This window comes from Arvicola amphibius, chromosome 1, assembly GCF_903992535.2.
Source record: "Arvicola amphibius chromosome 1, mArvAmp1.2, whole genome shotgun sequence".
NCBI classification, from domain to species: Eukaryota; Metazoa; Chordata; class Mammalia; order Rodentia; family Cricetidae; genus Arvicola; species Arvicola amphibius.
In genome coordinates, this window is record NC_052047.1 from 153,660,044 (window position 1) to 153,676,399 (window position 16,356).

The window sequence follows — 16,356 nt, forward strand, 5'->3', positions numbered from 1 at the left end:
AGGGCCACTGATTTTTTGGAGTTGATCTTGTATCCTGCCACGTTACTAAAGGAATTTATCAGCTGTAGGAGTTCTTTGGTGGAGTTTTTCGGGTCGCTTATGTACACTATCATATCATCAGCAAATAATGAAAGTTTAACTTCTTCCTTTCCAATTCGAATCCCCTTGATCCCCTTGTTTTGTCTTATTGCTATTGCTAGAACTTCAAGTACTATATTGAAGAAATAAGGAGAGAGTGGACAGCCTTGTCGTGTTCCTGAATTTAGTGGGATGGCCTTGAGTTTCTCTCCATTTCATTTGATGTTAGCTGTCGGCTTGCTGTAAATAGCCTTTATTATATTTAGGAATGACCCCTGTATCTCTAATCTCTCCAAGACCTTTATCATAAAGGGGTGCTGAATTTTGTCAAATGCTTTTTCTGCATCTAATGAGATGACCATATGGTTTTTTTCCTTCAGTTTATTTATATGATGGATTATATTGATAGATTTTCATATGTTGAACCAGCCCTGCATCTCTGAGATGAAGCCTACTTGATCGTAGTGGATAATTTTTCTAATGTGTTCTTGGATTCTGTTTGCCAGTATTTTATTGAGAATTTTTGCATCGATGTTCATAAGTGAGATTGGCCTGTAATTCTCTTTCTTGGTTGAGTCTTTGTGTGGTTTAGGTATCAGGGTAATTGTAGCTTCATAAAAGGAATTTGGCAATGACTGTTCTGTTTCTATATTATGAAATACCTTAAGGAGTATAGGTATTAGGTCTTCTTGGAAGTTTGGTAGAATTCTGCATTGAACCCATCAGGTCCTGGGCTCTTTTTGGTAGGGAGGTTTCTGATAACAGTTTCTAATTCTTCGCGACTAACAGGACTATTTAGAGCATTTACCTGGTCCTGGTTTAACTTTGGTATATGGTACTTGTCTAAAAAAGTGTCCATTTCTTTTACATTTTCCAATTTTGTGGCATACAGGCTTTTGTAGTAAGATCTAATGATTCTCTGAATTTCCTCTGTGTCTGTGGTTATGTCCCCGTTTTCATTTCTGATCTTATTAATTTGTGTGTTCTCTCTCTGCCGTTTGATTAGTTTGGCTAGGGGTTTGTCTATCTTGTTGATTTTCTCCAAGAACCAGCTTTTTGTTTCATTGATTCTTTGGATTGTTTTCTGTGTTTCTATTTTGTTGATTTCTGCCCTCAGTTTGATAATTTCCAGTCTTCTACTCCTCCTAGGTGAGTCTGCTTCTTTCTTTTCTAAAGTTTTCAGGTGTGCTTTTAAGTCTCCAATGTGTGCTTTCTCCGTTTTTTTTAAGTGGGCACTTAGTGCTATGAATTTTCCTCTTAGCACTGCTTTCATAGTGTCCCATAAGTTTGAGTATGTTGTGTCTTTATTTTCGTTAAATTCAAGAAAGACTTTAATTTCTTTCTTTATTTCTTCCTTGACCCAGGTGTGGTTCAGTAGTTGACTGTTCAGTTTCCATGAGTTTGTAGGCTTTCTGGGGGTAGCATTGTTGTTGAATTCTAATTTTAATCCATGGTGATCCGATAAGATGCAGGTGGTTACTAATACTTTTTTGTAACTGTGGAAGTTTGCTTTGTTACCAAGTATGTGGTCAATTTTCGAAAAGGTTCCATGAGCCGCAGAGAAGAAGGTATATTCTTTCCTGTTTGGGTGGAATGTTCTATAGATGTCTGTTAAGTCCATTTGGTTCATTACCTCTATTAAGTCTCTTAATTCTCTGTTAGGTTTCTGTCGAATTGACCTGTCCATTGGTGAAAGAGGAGTGTTGAAGTCTCCCACTATCAGTGTGTCTGGTTTGATGGCTGCCTTGAGTTCTAGTAATGTTTCTTTTACATAAGTGGGTGCTTTTGTATTAGGGGCATAGATATTCAAGATTGAGACTTCATTCTGATAGATTTTTCCTGTAATGAGTATAAAGTGTCCCTTTCCATCTCTTCTGATTGATTTTAGTTTGAAGTCAACTTTGTTAGAAATTAGTATGGCCACACCCGCTTGTTTCTTAGGTCCATTTGCTTGATAGACCTTTTCCCAATCCTTTACTCTGAGTAGATGTCTGTCTTTGTGGTTGAGGTGTGTTTCTTGTAAACAGCAGAATGTTGGATCCTGTTTTTGTATCCAATCTCTTAGCCTGTGCCTTTTTATAGGTGAATTGAGTCCATTGATATTAAGTGATATTAATGACCAGTGGATGTTAACTCCGGTTGTCATTTTTTTATTTGGTAGTAGAGATTGTGTGTTTCTTTTCTTTGAGATGTGCTGGTGAAGGGTCACTAGATGTCTGAGTTATTTTGGGCAATGCTGGACTCCTTTGTTTGTGAATTTCCTTCTATTACTTTCTGTAAGGCTGGATTTGTGGCTATGTATTGTTTAAATTTGTTTTTATCCTGGAATATTTTGTTTTCTCCATTTATAGTGAATGAAAGCTTGGCTGGGTATAGTAATCTGGGCTTGCATCCATGGTCTCTTAGTTTCTGCAAAACATCTATCCAGGACCTTCTGGCTTTCATGGTTTCCATAGAGAAGTCAGGTGTTAGTCTGATAGGTTTTCCTTTATATGTTACTTGACCTTTTTCCTTTGCAGCTCTTAATATCTGTTCTTTATTCTGTATGTTTTGTGTTTTGATTATAATATGGCGGGGGGATGTTTTTTTTGATCCAGTCTATTTGGTGTTCTGTAAGCTTCTTGAACTTTAATAGGAATATCTTTCTTTAGGTTTGGGAAGTTTTCTTCTATAATTTTATTAAATATATTTTCTGGGCCATTGAGCTGTAATTCTTCTCCTTCTTCTATGCCTATTATTCTTAGGTTTGGTCTTTTTATTGTGTCCCAGATTTCCTGAATGTTTTGTGATGAGAATTTGTTGGATTTGCTGTTTTCTTTGATCAGTGCGTTTATTTTCTCTATGGTATCTTCAGAATCTGAGATTCTTTCTTCTATCTCTTGTATTCTGTTGGTTATGCTTGTTTCTGTAGTCTCTGTTCGTTTACATAGATTTTCCATATCTGGCTGGCCCTCGGGTTGTGTTTTCTTCCTTGCCTCCATTTCAGTTTTCAAGTCTTGCACTGTTTCCATTATCTGTTTGATTGTTTTTTCATGGTTTCCTAGGATATCATTTACGGATTTACTCAACTCTTCAAACTTTTTGTTATTCTTCTCGTCCCTTTCCTTAAGGGAGTTTTTCACCTCCTGTTTAAGGGACTCTATTACTTTCATAAAGTCAATTTTTTCTACTTCTTCTTGATTAGTGTGTTCAAGTCCTCCTGTTATAACTTCGTTGGGTTCTGGTGCTTTCATGTTGTTTTTCAAATTGTTGGAGGAATTCTTGCATTGGCGCCTGCCCATTTCTTCCTCTGAATAATCCCCTTTGGGTCTTCTTTTAGAAGTTCAATTCCCCCCAATGAATTCAATTAATTCACCCCAATGAATGATGGATCCTCTGGCAGACTGTCAGGTCTCCTTGCAGGCCAAGCAGCTCGCTGACAAAGGGCCTACCTTGCTGGAGGCAGGCTAATGAAGGAGGGGACCTCCCACCGGCCTGGGTACACTCAATTCCAGGTCCCCGGTGCCCAAACAGGCTGAGCTGTGGGATTTTGTGGCCCCAAAGACGGGAGGATGAGGCAGGGTAGGGGGTTCTGGGTGCAAGCTGGGAAGGGACAAGAAGAGAGAAGCAGTATCCGGAGAGAATAACCCCTGCAGGAAGAGCAGGGAGTGTGCAGGTGGGGGGGAGAATTGGGGATTGTAGGTGGTCCCTCTCCTGGCAGCTGCCCGGTTCAGGCACTCACTCCTTCACTCACCCCAATGAATGATGGATCCTCTGGCAGACTGTCAGGTCTCCTTGCAGGCCAAGCAGCTAGCTAACAAAGGGCCTGCCTTGCTGGAGGCAGGCTAATGAAGGAGGGGACCTCCCACTGGCCTGGGTGCACTCAATTCTAGGACCCCGGAGCCCAAACAGGCTGAGCTGTGGGATTTTGTGGCCCCAAAGACGGGAGGATGAGGCGGGGTAGGGGGTTCTGGGTGCAAGCTGGGAAGGGACAGCCATACAGGCTTTTGTAGTAAGATCTAATGATTCTCTGAATTTCTTCTGTGTCTGTGGTTATGTCCCCCTTTTCATTTCTGATCTTATTAATTTGCGTGTTCTCCCTCTGCCATTTGATTAGTTTGGCTAAGGGTTTGTCAATCTTGTTGATTTTTTCTCCAAGAACCAGCTTTTTGTTTCATTGATTCTTTGGATTGTTTTCTGTGTTTCTATTTTGTTGATTTCTGCCCTCAGTTTGATAATTTCCAGTCTTCTACTTCTCCTAGGTGAGTCTGCTTCTTCTTCTTCTTCTTCTTCTTCTTCTTCTTCTTCTTCTTCTTCTTCTTCTTCTTCTTCTTCTTCTTCTTTTTTTTTTTTTTTGGTTTTTCGAGACAGGGTTTCTCTGTAGCTTTGAAGCCTATCCTGGAACTAGCTCTTGTAGACCAGGCTGGTCTGGAACTCACAGAGATCCGCCTGCCTCTGCCTCCCGAGTGCTGGGATTAAAGGCGTGCACCACCAATGCCCGGCTTGCTTCTTCTTTTTTTTTTCCAGAGCTTTCAGGTGTGCTGTTAAGTCACCAATGAGTGCTTTCTCCGTTTTCTTTAAGTGGGCACTTAGTGCTATGAATTTTCCTCTTAGCACTGCTTTCATAGTGTCCCATAGGTTTGAGTATGTTGTGTCTTTGTTTTCATTAAATTCAAGAAAGACTTTAATTTCTTTCTTTATTTCTTCCTTGACCCAGGTGTGGTTCAGTAGTTGACTGTTCAGTTTTCATGAGTTTGTGGGCTTTCTGGGGATAGCATTGTTGTTGATTTCTAATTTTAATCCATGGTGATCTGATAAGACACAGGTGGTTACTAATATTTTTTTGTAACTGTGGAAGTTTGCTTTGTTACCAAGTACATGGTCAATTTTCGAAAAGGTTCCATGAGCCGCAGAGAAGAAGGTATATTCTTTCCTATTTGGGTGGAATGTTCTATAGATGTCTGTTAAGTCCATTTGGTTCATTACCTCCATTAAGTCTTTCAATTCTCTGTTAGGTTTCTGTCTGATTGACCTGTCCCTTGGTAAGAGAGAAGTGTTGAAGTCTCCAACTATTAGTGTGTGTGGTTTGATGGCTGCCTTGAGTTCTAGAAGTGTTTCTTTTACATAAGTGGGTGCTTTTATATTAGGGGCATAGATATTCAAGATTGAGACTTCATTCTGATAGATTTTTCCTGTTATGAGTATAAAGTGTCCTTTTCCATCTCTTCTGATTGATTTTAGTTTGAAGTCAACTTTGTTAGAAATTAGTATGGCCACACCCGCTTGTTTCTTAGGTCCATTTGCTTGTTAAACCTTTTCCCAACCCTTTACTCTGAGTAGGTGTCTGTCTTTGTGGTTGAGGTGTGTTTCTTGTAAACAGCAGAATGTTGGATCCTGTTTTCGTATCCAATCTCTTAGCCTGTGCCTTTTTATAGGTGAATTGAGTCCATTGATATTAAGTGATATTAATGACCAGTGGATGTTAACTCCGGTTGTCATTTTTTATTTGGTAGTAGAGATTGTGTGTTTCTTTTCTTTGGGATGTGCTGGTGAAGGGTCACTAGATGTCTGAGTTATTTTGGGCAATGCTGGACTCCTTTGTTTGTGAATTTCCTTCTATTACTTTCTGTAAGGCTGGATTTGTGGCTATGTATTGTTTAAATTTGTTTTTATCCTGGAATATTTTGTTTTCTCCATTTATAGTGAATGAAAGCTTGGCTGGGTATAGTAATCTGGGCTTGCATCCATGGTCTCTTAGTTTCTGCAAAACATCTATCCAGGACCTTCTGGCTTTCATGGTTTCCGTAGAGAAGTCAGGTATTAGTCTGATAGGTTTTCCTTTATATGTTACTTGACCTTTTTCCTTTGCAGCTCTTAATATCTGTTCTTTATTCTGTATGTTTTGTGTTTTGATTATTATATGGTGTGGGGATGCTTTCTTTTGATCCAGTCTATTTGGTGTTCTGTAGGCTTCTTGTACCTTCATAGGAACATCCTTCTTTAGGTTGGGGAAGTTTTCTTCTAAATTTTGTTGAATATGTTTTCTGGGCCTTTGAGTTGTAATTCTTCTCCTTCTTCTACCCCAATTATTCTTAGGTTTGGTCTTTTCATGGTGTCCCAGATTTCCTGTATGTTCTGTGTTAAGAATTTGTTAGATTTGTTTTGTTCTTTAATCTGTGAATTTATTTCCTCTGTAGTATCTTCAGAGTCCGAGATTTTTTTCTTCCATCTCTTGTATTCGGTTGGAAATACTTGTCTCTGAAGTTTCTGTTCGTTTACTTAGAGTTTCCATTTCCAGTCTTCCCTCAGATTGTGTTTTCTTCATTACCTCCATTTCATTTATCAGGTCTTGTACTGTTTCCCTTACCTGTTTGATTGCTTTTTCTTGTTTTTCTTGTTTTTTTTTTTTGGTATCTTTGAGAGATTTATTTATTTCGCCTACCTTTTTGTTTGTCATCTCCATTTCTTTATGGCAGTTTTTTTTTTAACCTCTTGTTTAAGGTCCTCTATTATTTTCATAAAGTACTGTTTAAGGTCGGTTACTTCTATATCTTCTGGAGTAAGTGTGTTCAATTCTTGTTTCGGGATGTCTGGATTCTGGTGATGTCATGTTGCCTTTCATGTTGTTGGAGGAGTTCTTGCATTGGCGCCTGCCCATCTCTTCCTTCAAATGGAGCCGGGAGGTGCTTGGTGTCTTAAACCACTCTTTGCTGTGACTGAATCTGGTTGGATCTCCTCAGTGCCAGAGCAGGAGCTATTCCTTGTGGCACAATCTGAAGAAGCCCTCACTCCCTTGCAGGAATCCTCAGACCTGCCTGGAGGCCAGAGTCTGACCCCTTTGGGTGGATGGCCTTAGTAAGGGAGCAGGACACCTGAAAACACTAGGGAAGGCTTGGGAGAGGCAGGGACATGAGAAACAAAGACAAGCCTGCAGAGGGAGCTAGGGGAGGGGGGTCTGTGCTCTCTTCCAGGGCAGGTTGCCCCAGGGTTGTACTCACTCACCAGTCCAGATGGAATACCACTGCACAGGATCAGGGATTCCAGGCAGCCCAGGGAAGCCACCAGGATAAAAAGGCCAAGGTGGGGACAGGGTGGGACGAATATCACACAGGAAACCTGGCAGCACAATCTGAAGGAGCCTGCACTCCCTTGCAGGAATCCTCAGACCTGCCTGGAGGCCAAAGCCTGACCCCTTTGGGTAGATGGCCTTAGTAAGGGAGCAGGACACCTGAAAACACTAGGGAAGGTTTGGGAGAGGCAGGGACATGAGGAACAAAGACAAGCCTGCAGAGGGAGCTGGGGGAGGGGGGGTCTGTGCTCTCTTCCAGGGCAGGTTGCCTCAGGGTCGTACTCACTCACCAGTCCAGATGGAACTCCACTGCACAGGATCAGGGATTCCAGGCAGCCCAGGGAAGCCACCAGGATAAAAGGGCCAAGGTGGGGGCAGGGTGGAATGGAATATCACACAGCGAACCTGGCAGCACAATCTGAAGGAGCTTGTACTCCCTTGCAGGAATCCTCAGACCTGTCTGGAGGCCAGAGTCTGACCCCTTTGGGTGGATGGCCTTAGTAAGGGAGCAAGACACCTGAAAACACTAGGGAAGGCTTGGGAGAGGCAGGGACATGAGAAACAAAGACAAGCCTGCAGAGGGAGCTGGGGGAGGGGGGGTCTGTGCTCTCTTCCAGGGCAGGTTGCCTCAGGGTCGTACTCACTCACCAGTCCAGATGGAACTCCACTGCACAGGATCAGGGATTCCCCCAAATCCCTACTTTTGAAAGAGAACCTGCCACAGTGGATTAGGCCCCTCCCTTATTCTATTTTTACTTCATTCTATTCCATTTTCCCCGTAGTTTTTCAAGACATGTTTTCTCTGTGAAACAGCCTTGGCTGTCATGGAATTCCCTTTGTAGACCAGGCTGGCTTGAGATTCAGAGATTTGCCTGCCTTTGCCTCCCGAGTGCTGGGATTAAAGGCATGCATCACCACTGCCTGGCTAAGATTTTATTTTTATTAAAATTATTTATTTGAAGGGCATAATGACACATGCCTTTTATCCTAGTGCTGGGAAGGCAAAACAGGTAGATCTCTGTGAATATAAGTCCAGCCTGCTCCACATGCTAAGTTCTAGGCCAGATAGGACTATACAATGAGACTTTGTCTGAAAGACAAAGCAAAATTATTCTGTTTGTACATTCATGTTCATGCTTCTATACACATGTGGAGGACAGAGGACAACTTGTAGGAGTTCTTTCATTCTACCATGTGGGCTCCAAGGATCAAATTCAGGTAGTCAAACTCAACATCAGGTACCTTGATCTGCTGAGCCATCTTGCTGGTCCCAGACTTTATTTCTAAATAAGGCCATATTCCGAGATCAGGTGCTAAAACAACATCTATTTTCCTTTTAATAGGGACACAAGCCCATAACAGTCTCTTCCAGAAAGTGTTAAGGGACTTTTTTTTGGGGGGGCCTAAAATACTAAAAGTGATCATACTTTTAGCTTTCAGCAATGGGCTCTGGTTACCAGTATTGGGAAATAGCTGAATCACCATGGTTACAATAATGAGAACTAATGGTTGATACTGTCAGCCTGTTGATGGAGTGCTATGAATTAGCTATGTGCTCTTCTAAGCTGTTTTAGTGACATCGTGTAGCTCTCTCTTCTACTCTGTGGGCTAGGGACCACTCTGCTCTGTAGGCAAGCCAGCAGATCAGAGACAAGCTAGAGTCTGCTTTCTGCTACAGCAACACTATGCCTCTTCCAAGGCCAGAATTTTCTTCTCTGCAGTGAAGGGATCTCTTCCTTCATCATGTTTTCCACCGAATGAGATAAAAACGAGCAGTCACCTCTACTTCCCTTCATGCTCCAAATCTTAGGTTGGTAATCTACAGTGGCTGTGTTGGTTTGAATAAGAATGGCCTCCATAGGTTCATCTATTGAATGCTCAGGGAGTGGTACTATTTGAACGGATCAGGAAGTATATACAGTCTTGTTAGAGAAGTGAGTCACTGGGGGTGCACTTTGAGCTTTCAAAAACCCAAGCCAGGCCCAGTGGCTCTCTCTTTCTGCTGCCTGGGGATCTGGATATAACTTCTTCTCCAGCACCATGTCTGCCTGCATCCTGCAGCATGCTATCGTGCTGATAATGTACTAAAACTCTGAAATGGTAAGCCAGCCCAGTTAAAGGCTTTCCTTTGCAAGAGCTGTCATGCTCATGGGATCTCTTCACAGCAATTTGAACACTGACAAGACAGTGGGGGAAGAGCCAGCTTGTGATTGAATTGCACCCTTTATTAAGGAGCTAGGAAAAAGTGAGGACTGGCAAGGATGTCCTTAGAGTGCATTTCCCGCGAGGCGTCTTGTAAAACCAATCACTGGGCTCTTCACTTCGTCGCATCATCCTTAGCTTCCACTTGCTTTTGTGGGGAGCCTTCAGAGACTTCTAGTTCATGTGGAGTTGGGGTTTCCTATAGGGATTCTGAAGATGAGGAACCTAGGGGAAGTTGAGTGACAGCAAATCTGTAATTAGTATCATCTTGAAGAGAAAAGTCTTGCTCTGAGTTATCGAGTCAAAACTAAACTGGACAACAACTGCTCAAACATGCAAGCCTGAATCACAGAGAGCTGAAATTCTGGAAAGGCAGCATTTGCTTTGTTCTGAGGGAGGCGTCAATGGGATGCAGGACCCATGGACTTAAGACATATGAGGTATTTTGTTAGTTTGCTTTTGGGTAGACTATGTAGCCCAAGTTGCTACATGTATGATCCTTCTGGAATGTATGATCCTTCTGCACTGGCCTCCTGAATGCTGGAGTATACATGTATGCATTGTATTCACCTCACAACTTTCTGGGAATTGTAGTAACCCCATTGCCCCCATGCAGTACTCCTTTGAAAAGGTCTTTAACCTTCTGCTATATTCTGGGGGCTCTTTCAGCTTTAGATGTCTTGGATGCCATGCAGAAGGCATCCTATGTTGGCTAGTCTTAATGGTTAACTTGACACAAGCTACTATCACCTGGGAAGAAACTTTCAGTTGAAGAGTTATCTAGATTGGGTTGGTTTGTGGACATGGCTGTGGGGATTATATTGATTATTAAATGTGGTGAAAATACCCATTACAAATGTGGGGGGCACCATGTCAGGGGCCAGGCCTTGGACTGGCTGAGATCAGTAAGCATACAAGGCTCCACACTTTTATTCTTTCTTTGGCTCTGAGTGTGGATGTGGTACTTTAAGTTCCTGCTTTGACTTCCCCACAATAGTGTACTGCATCCTGTAATTACAAGCAATGAAAACTCTTTTCTCAAGTTTCTTTGGGGGCAAGGTAGTTTACCACAGCAACAGAAATTGAGGCTAGAACATATCCAAGGGAGATGGTATTATTGTTTTCCTGAGCAAAAGTTTTGTTCTTTTTGTGTTTGTCCTTTAAAGGATTTAAACATTATGCTGAGTAAGGACACACAAAAATCCCCCTAAAATGTGAATATTTAAGAAACCATCTCCTAATCTACTGGAATTGAGGTTAAATATTCAAAGGTATGTTCAATAACCCTTGAGTGGAATGGGAACTATAAATAAAGATTGAGTAATCTATAGTCCTGGTTTCCTGAGAAAACTGATTATAAAACAATTTATAACCGTTCTGGTTGTCTGTCAAACTTATCTTCCTTTATGTGGTCTGCATTTTTTGTTTGTTTTGTCTTTTCAAGATAGGGTTTCTTTGTGTTGCTTTGGTGCCTGTCCTGGAACTATCTCTTGTAGACCAGGCTGGCCTCGAACTCACAAAGGTCTGCCTGCCTCTGCCTCCCAAGTGCTGGGATTAAAGGCCTGTGCCACCACTGCCCAGCTGTATTCCACGACATTTAAGTTTAGATATGCATCACTTGGCTGGTCTGTTGGAACACTCCATTAATTATCCTTGTCTAATGCCTTTTTTCCTTTTCTGGTTTCTTTTTCTTGTTTCCTTCTAGAATGACCTGGAAATTGGTGGGTTCTCTCAAAATCACCTTACCACTATGATTTATATAACCCTTTTATGTCAATCCCATCCTCTTTGCTATTATTTAGGCTAGAGGCAGTTGCATGAGAGAGAGAGAGAGAGAGAGAGAGAGAGAGAGAGAGAGAGAGAGAGAGAGAGAGAGAGAGAGAGAGATCTTATTCTTTCAGAGGAAAAAGAGCCAGTAGAGTCAGTCTCTGAGGGATGTGACCAGGAGTTATGTTGCCTGACTCATCTAGGGATCATGAAGTGAAATAGTCTTAGGATAAGGATGCAGGTAGCAGAGTGGAAGAAGAGAAGAAGACAAGAAAGTCCTGTACCAACCACGCCCAAAATCTTCCTAACTTTGGAATTGCTGTTCTAAGAGATGCAGTCTTTTCTGATTGGATGAGTAATTTGAGTTAGGGTTGGGCACCTGTAATTTGCTACAGAACATATTCCAATGAATGTAATTACATTAGGAAAAACGGTTGACTGAGATCCATCATTGTTGAAATCCTTCAAGAACCCCCTGGCTCCCATAGTCTAAAGTCAACATTCTTAAATGACCCAGTTAAATCTGCTTAGGATCTTGTCTTCATTTACTACTCAGCCTCACTTCAGCAATTGTTTTCATAGAGTACCCTCCAGAATCCTAGGAACTGGCATCCTGCCCCAGGCGGGATTTTAGGCTGATATAAAAGAATACAAGTATTTTTGAGATTAATGATCCATTTTGAAAAAAAATTAGGTAAGCTGAAAAGATATTAAAGCTACCATCATTATAATCAATGTACATAATTTATAATTTTTTTAGTGATTATGTTTCTGTTCTTTATCTAATAATGTTCTCTCTCTCTCTCTCTCTCTCTCTCTCTCTCTCTCCCTCTCTCTCCTCTCTCTCTTTTTCTTTTTCTTCAGGCCCCTGTGGGGGCCAGAGGTTGATGCTGCCGCCATGTTGTTCCCCACCTCATTATTTGTCTGCACATATTCTTCACACAGGTTTCTCACTGAATTTGACACTTGATGTTTCATCTTAGACTGGCAGACCAGCTATCTCTGTCCCCCTCAGGGAGAGTCACAGACACCTGCTACCACACCCACCTTTCTTGCATGCGAGTTGGGACTAGAATTCAGGCCACCATGTTTGTGCATCAGGTACCTTACCCTGTGAGTCATCCCCCTCTCTCCATTACTTACGTTCATCCCAGAGCCTGGGTTGATGAAACGCGTTTCTGAACAAGTCGACTGCGATGATTGTAATGACTAGCTCTGTGATGGTACAAAAGATGGAGATCTGCAGAAGCATCATGCCAGCCATCTGGAGTAGAAAAGAAAAATCCCTCGTGTGAGTAAATCCTCCGAGAATGGAGAGAAAAGCATTGCTGGCTCAGAATATATCATTTGCCCTTTCAGCTCCAAACAGCTATGGTTATTTCAAGTTAGTTGCTTCATTATCTATGCAGGAATCACTTGCTAAATGCTTTAATTCTGTTAGCAGCTTCCCAACTTTATTGCTGCTTTACACTTGATGAGGCTGGGAAGTAGAGGAAACAGAGCAGCATACGGTTTGCTGAGTAACTTTCTTTTTTTCAGTCCCTATTGGTGGGGCTGATCATAGGATCTGTGTTTTATGCTCTTCTATTTAATATATTCTGTTTTCTTTACTATGCCCTGCTCTAAGTGGTGTTGCTGCATGAAGTTGATGAAGCTATTCTCTCTCAGCTCATGGGAAGAGTGAGAATTTACCTAGTGGAATGGACCATTCTGTTAGAAACAATCAGATTCTTTTGGGTTCCATCTTTTTTTCCTCCAGAATGAATTGTGTTTAGAACAGCTTATTCTACCCCAAGTAGCCCCATCCTCAGTGATCTGGGCCCTTCCACATCAATATTAATTAAGAAAATATCATACAGACTTGCCTACAGCCCAATCTTATAGAAGTATTTTCTCAATTGAGATTCCCTCCAATGACTCTAGCTTGTGTCAAGATGACATAAACTAGCCAGCACAACTATTTTAATGGGTTAAACCCATCTGCCTATTTAAAATATACAATATAACAAATGCTGCCCTATTGGAAGCCAGACAAAGAATCAGCTATTGAAAAAAGAATAAGCTGGCCTCCTGTGCTAGTTCCCCAAGTGTGTTGTAATAAAGAAGCACCATAACATGAATGTCTTCTACAATAGAAATTAATTGTCTCCTAGTCCAAGAGGCTAAAAAATCCAGTGTACTGGTGGGACCATGCTCCTTCTAGACACTCTGAAGGAGTGTACTTCCCTCTTCAGATTCTGGAAGTCCCCTGAACTACAGGTGTATTTATATTCACATGGCCCTCTTCCTCATGTACCAGTGATATGGTCTGCCCTTCTCCAATATGATTTCAGTTTAACTTAACAAATTATTACTCTAATGGCTCCATTCACTGAATTTCACAGTTGCACGTACTTAAAAAATAAAATACAATTCAACTTATAATTATTTGCCTCTAGTCCCTCCAAGTTCATGTTCTTTCCATGTGTAAAATATGTTCATCTCACCTCAACATCTCTCCAAATTTTAACAGCATCAATTCTGAGTCCAAAATCTTCCTAAATATTATCAAGCCAAGAAGCCTAAATCCTTCTTGAAATCAGTTGTAGGAGAAACGCATACTACAGTTTAGTAGTGGGTAAAATCTCTCTGTGGCTGTAGACTCATGGAGTCAGAAGACAAGTCATTTAATGCTATGACAGACAGAGAGTGGAGTGGACAGAGGACACACTCCCAAAGTGGAAAATTAAAAGGGGGGAAGCTCACAGGGCCTATTCAAGTCTACAACCTAGTGGAGCTACATTTTGGTAGGTTTAAGAGGCCTGACAATAATTCTCAGTAGCTTTGTCCTCTGGTCTTTTGGGAACTGTCTTTGCCCACTGAGGCAGTGACCCTACTCTCCTAGCCCCTGGGCATTGACTTCATTTATTTAGCTGCTGTTATCTAAGCCTATCTTAGGTCAAAAATGAAAACATTTTGTTAAGTTTCCTCCTCTCGTTTCCTAGTTTTCTTTCTTGTTCATGTAGTTATGGTGATTTTCATAATTTTATGCTTATGCTTTTGTCTCTGACTTACTTTTCCACACAACGAGACTATGTGGCTATTTAAATTTTCTTTGAGATAGATATCTTGTTGATTTGGTACTATTTAAGTTTCATTTCCCAATGATGATTGATATGACTTCATCCCACAAATAAAGGTGTTCTAGGAGTCAAAGGACCAGAACTCTGCTGTGAGATGGTGTCTTCTGGACATGACAGGGAGGGAAGCTGTACCCGCGAAATCTCAACAATATGGTTACCCGAAAAGACCTGCAAAATGACAATACTGGCTGACATGCCAAGGAGGATGGAGAAAATTTCACAAGCCCAACTCCTGATAGGCAGCCAATAAGTGCTGAGGGAGGGAAAATCAGGTTTCTCCAGGGATGCACTCTTGGTAGGTTATCCAATGCCAAGAGGTCAGCCCTAAACATATGTGCACATGAGTGACACTGAATAGACTCAATAGTTTATAACCAATAATGACTGTGGGAAAAGAGGTCATGAAGCCAAGAGGAAGGAGAGAAGAAAGGAACTGGAATAAGAGGTGGGGGTAGCAATGATGTAAATACAGTGTACTCATGTATGAAATCCCCAAAGATAAATTGTTTCTTGAGACAGGGATCTTGTTGTGTCGCTCGGGTTGCCTCCAGTCTCAGCTCTGTCCGCTGTTATTGGTGAGTCTGTCTCTGTGTGACGACTCTGTCGCTGTTATTGGTGAGTCTGTCTCTGTGTGATGACTCTGTCCGCTGTTATTGGTGAGTCTGTCTTTGTGTGACGACTCTGTCAGCTCTTATTGGTGAGTCTGTCTCTGTGTGACGACTCTGTCGCTGTTATTGGTGAGTCTGTCTCTGTGTGATGACTCTGTCCGCTGTTATTGGTGAGTCTGTCTCTGTGTGATGACTCTGTCCGCTGTTATTGGTGAGTCTGTCTCTGTGTGATGACTCTGTCCGCTGTTATTGGTGAGTCTGTCTCTGTGTGATGACTCTGTCCGCTGTTATTGGTGAGTCTGTGTGACGACTCTATGATTTTATTCCAGTGTCACAATAGCAGCTTTACTGGCTACTTCAGCAAATTCTCTGCTCTTTCCCAGCCATTATGTGCTCTCTAGACTTCCTTAGCAATTTCAAAATTGTTGTTTTTTTTTTATCCATATGTATCTTAGAGCAATTTCATTGTAGCATTCATAATAGGGTTTTATTTCTAACACTATTACTGAGTTATTGTTAAAATTAGTACTTACATTTGACCAAATGTACTGCTTTCCCAGTGCTTCAAAAGCTGGAAACTCAACGGCAAATATAATTATTCCCATAATAGCCACGAAGATACTTATGGTGTTCATCACAATTCCTAACACAAGCTGCGATATGTAAAAAGAAAACGAAAAGGTCATGGGTAAAAGAAAGACTTAAAACACTATTGTGTGTGTGTACACATGGGTATTCTCTGTCTTCCATCTCACCCTAGACATAGTGGAGTTACAGGTGAGGTACTGTGTCTTGCTTACATTGGTTCTAGGAATTTGAGCTCAGGTCTTCATGTTTGTGCAAGGAACATTATACCCACACACCTATCTCCCTACCTCTTTTGTACTAAAGACAACTTGTAAAATCCTACTTTTGGCAAGCTTATTAAAAGTAGTAGCTATCAAAACGCCACCCCAATCTTGTCTAGAAGTTAGTTACATAAAAGGGTTTTGTTTCACAAGAGGCATGCGTGTGCTCATCAGGGTATCACTATGCAATACCTCCAGTGTGCTAAGCACAGAAGCTTACAACAGGGACTGGACAGGTTGCTCAGCAGTTAAACTCACTGGCTGTTCTTCCAGAGGACCCAGGTTTAATTCCCAGCACCCATAGGGCAGCTCACAACTGTCTGTAACTCCAATGTTGTGCCAGGGGATCTGATGCCCTCTGAGGGCACTCACTGTACACACATGGTGCACAGACAGGCATGCAGACAAAACACTCACATAATAAAAAATAAAATTAAAAAAAAGAGCGGCTTAGAATAATGATAATGGGGAGAAAATTATATTCTGGTTGTAATGTAATGAAATTTAATAAGTACCCTGATATCGACACGTTTCAAGCTCAGAACTTGCCAGGCTTATTCCTGCCACTTCACTACTTAAGCCCTTTTAGTGGTTCCAAATTTCTGTTGAAACAGCCACCAACCTCTTTTCAGAGGCACTGAGGACACTGCATGAGCTATGAAGGAAGGGCGTCCCTTTGAGAA

At 41.6% G+C, this 16,356-nt stretch overlaps 1 protein-coding gene across 1 annotated transcript in view; it reads right to left on the reverse strand.

Moving 5' to 3' along the window:
* LOC121677057 overlaps positions 1 to 16,356 on the reverse strand; it is a 42,529-nt gene that overhangs the window by 8,988 nt on the left and 17,185 nt on the right. The window contains exons 4-5 of the mRNA XM_042054427.1: positions 15,359 to 15,478; positions 12,239 to 12,359 (exon numbers count right to left, since the gene is read on the reverse strand). Of these exons, the coding sequence (XP_041910361.1) occupies positions 12,239 to 12,359; positions 15,359 to 15,478 (241 nt within the window). The remainder of the gene's footprint in view (positions 1 to 12,238; positions 12,360 to 15,358; positions 15,479 to 16,356) is intronic.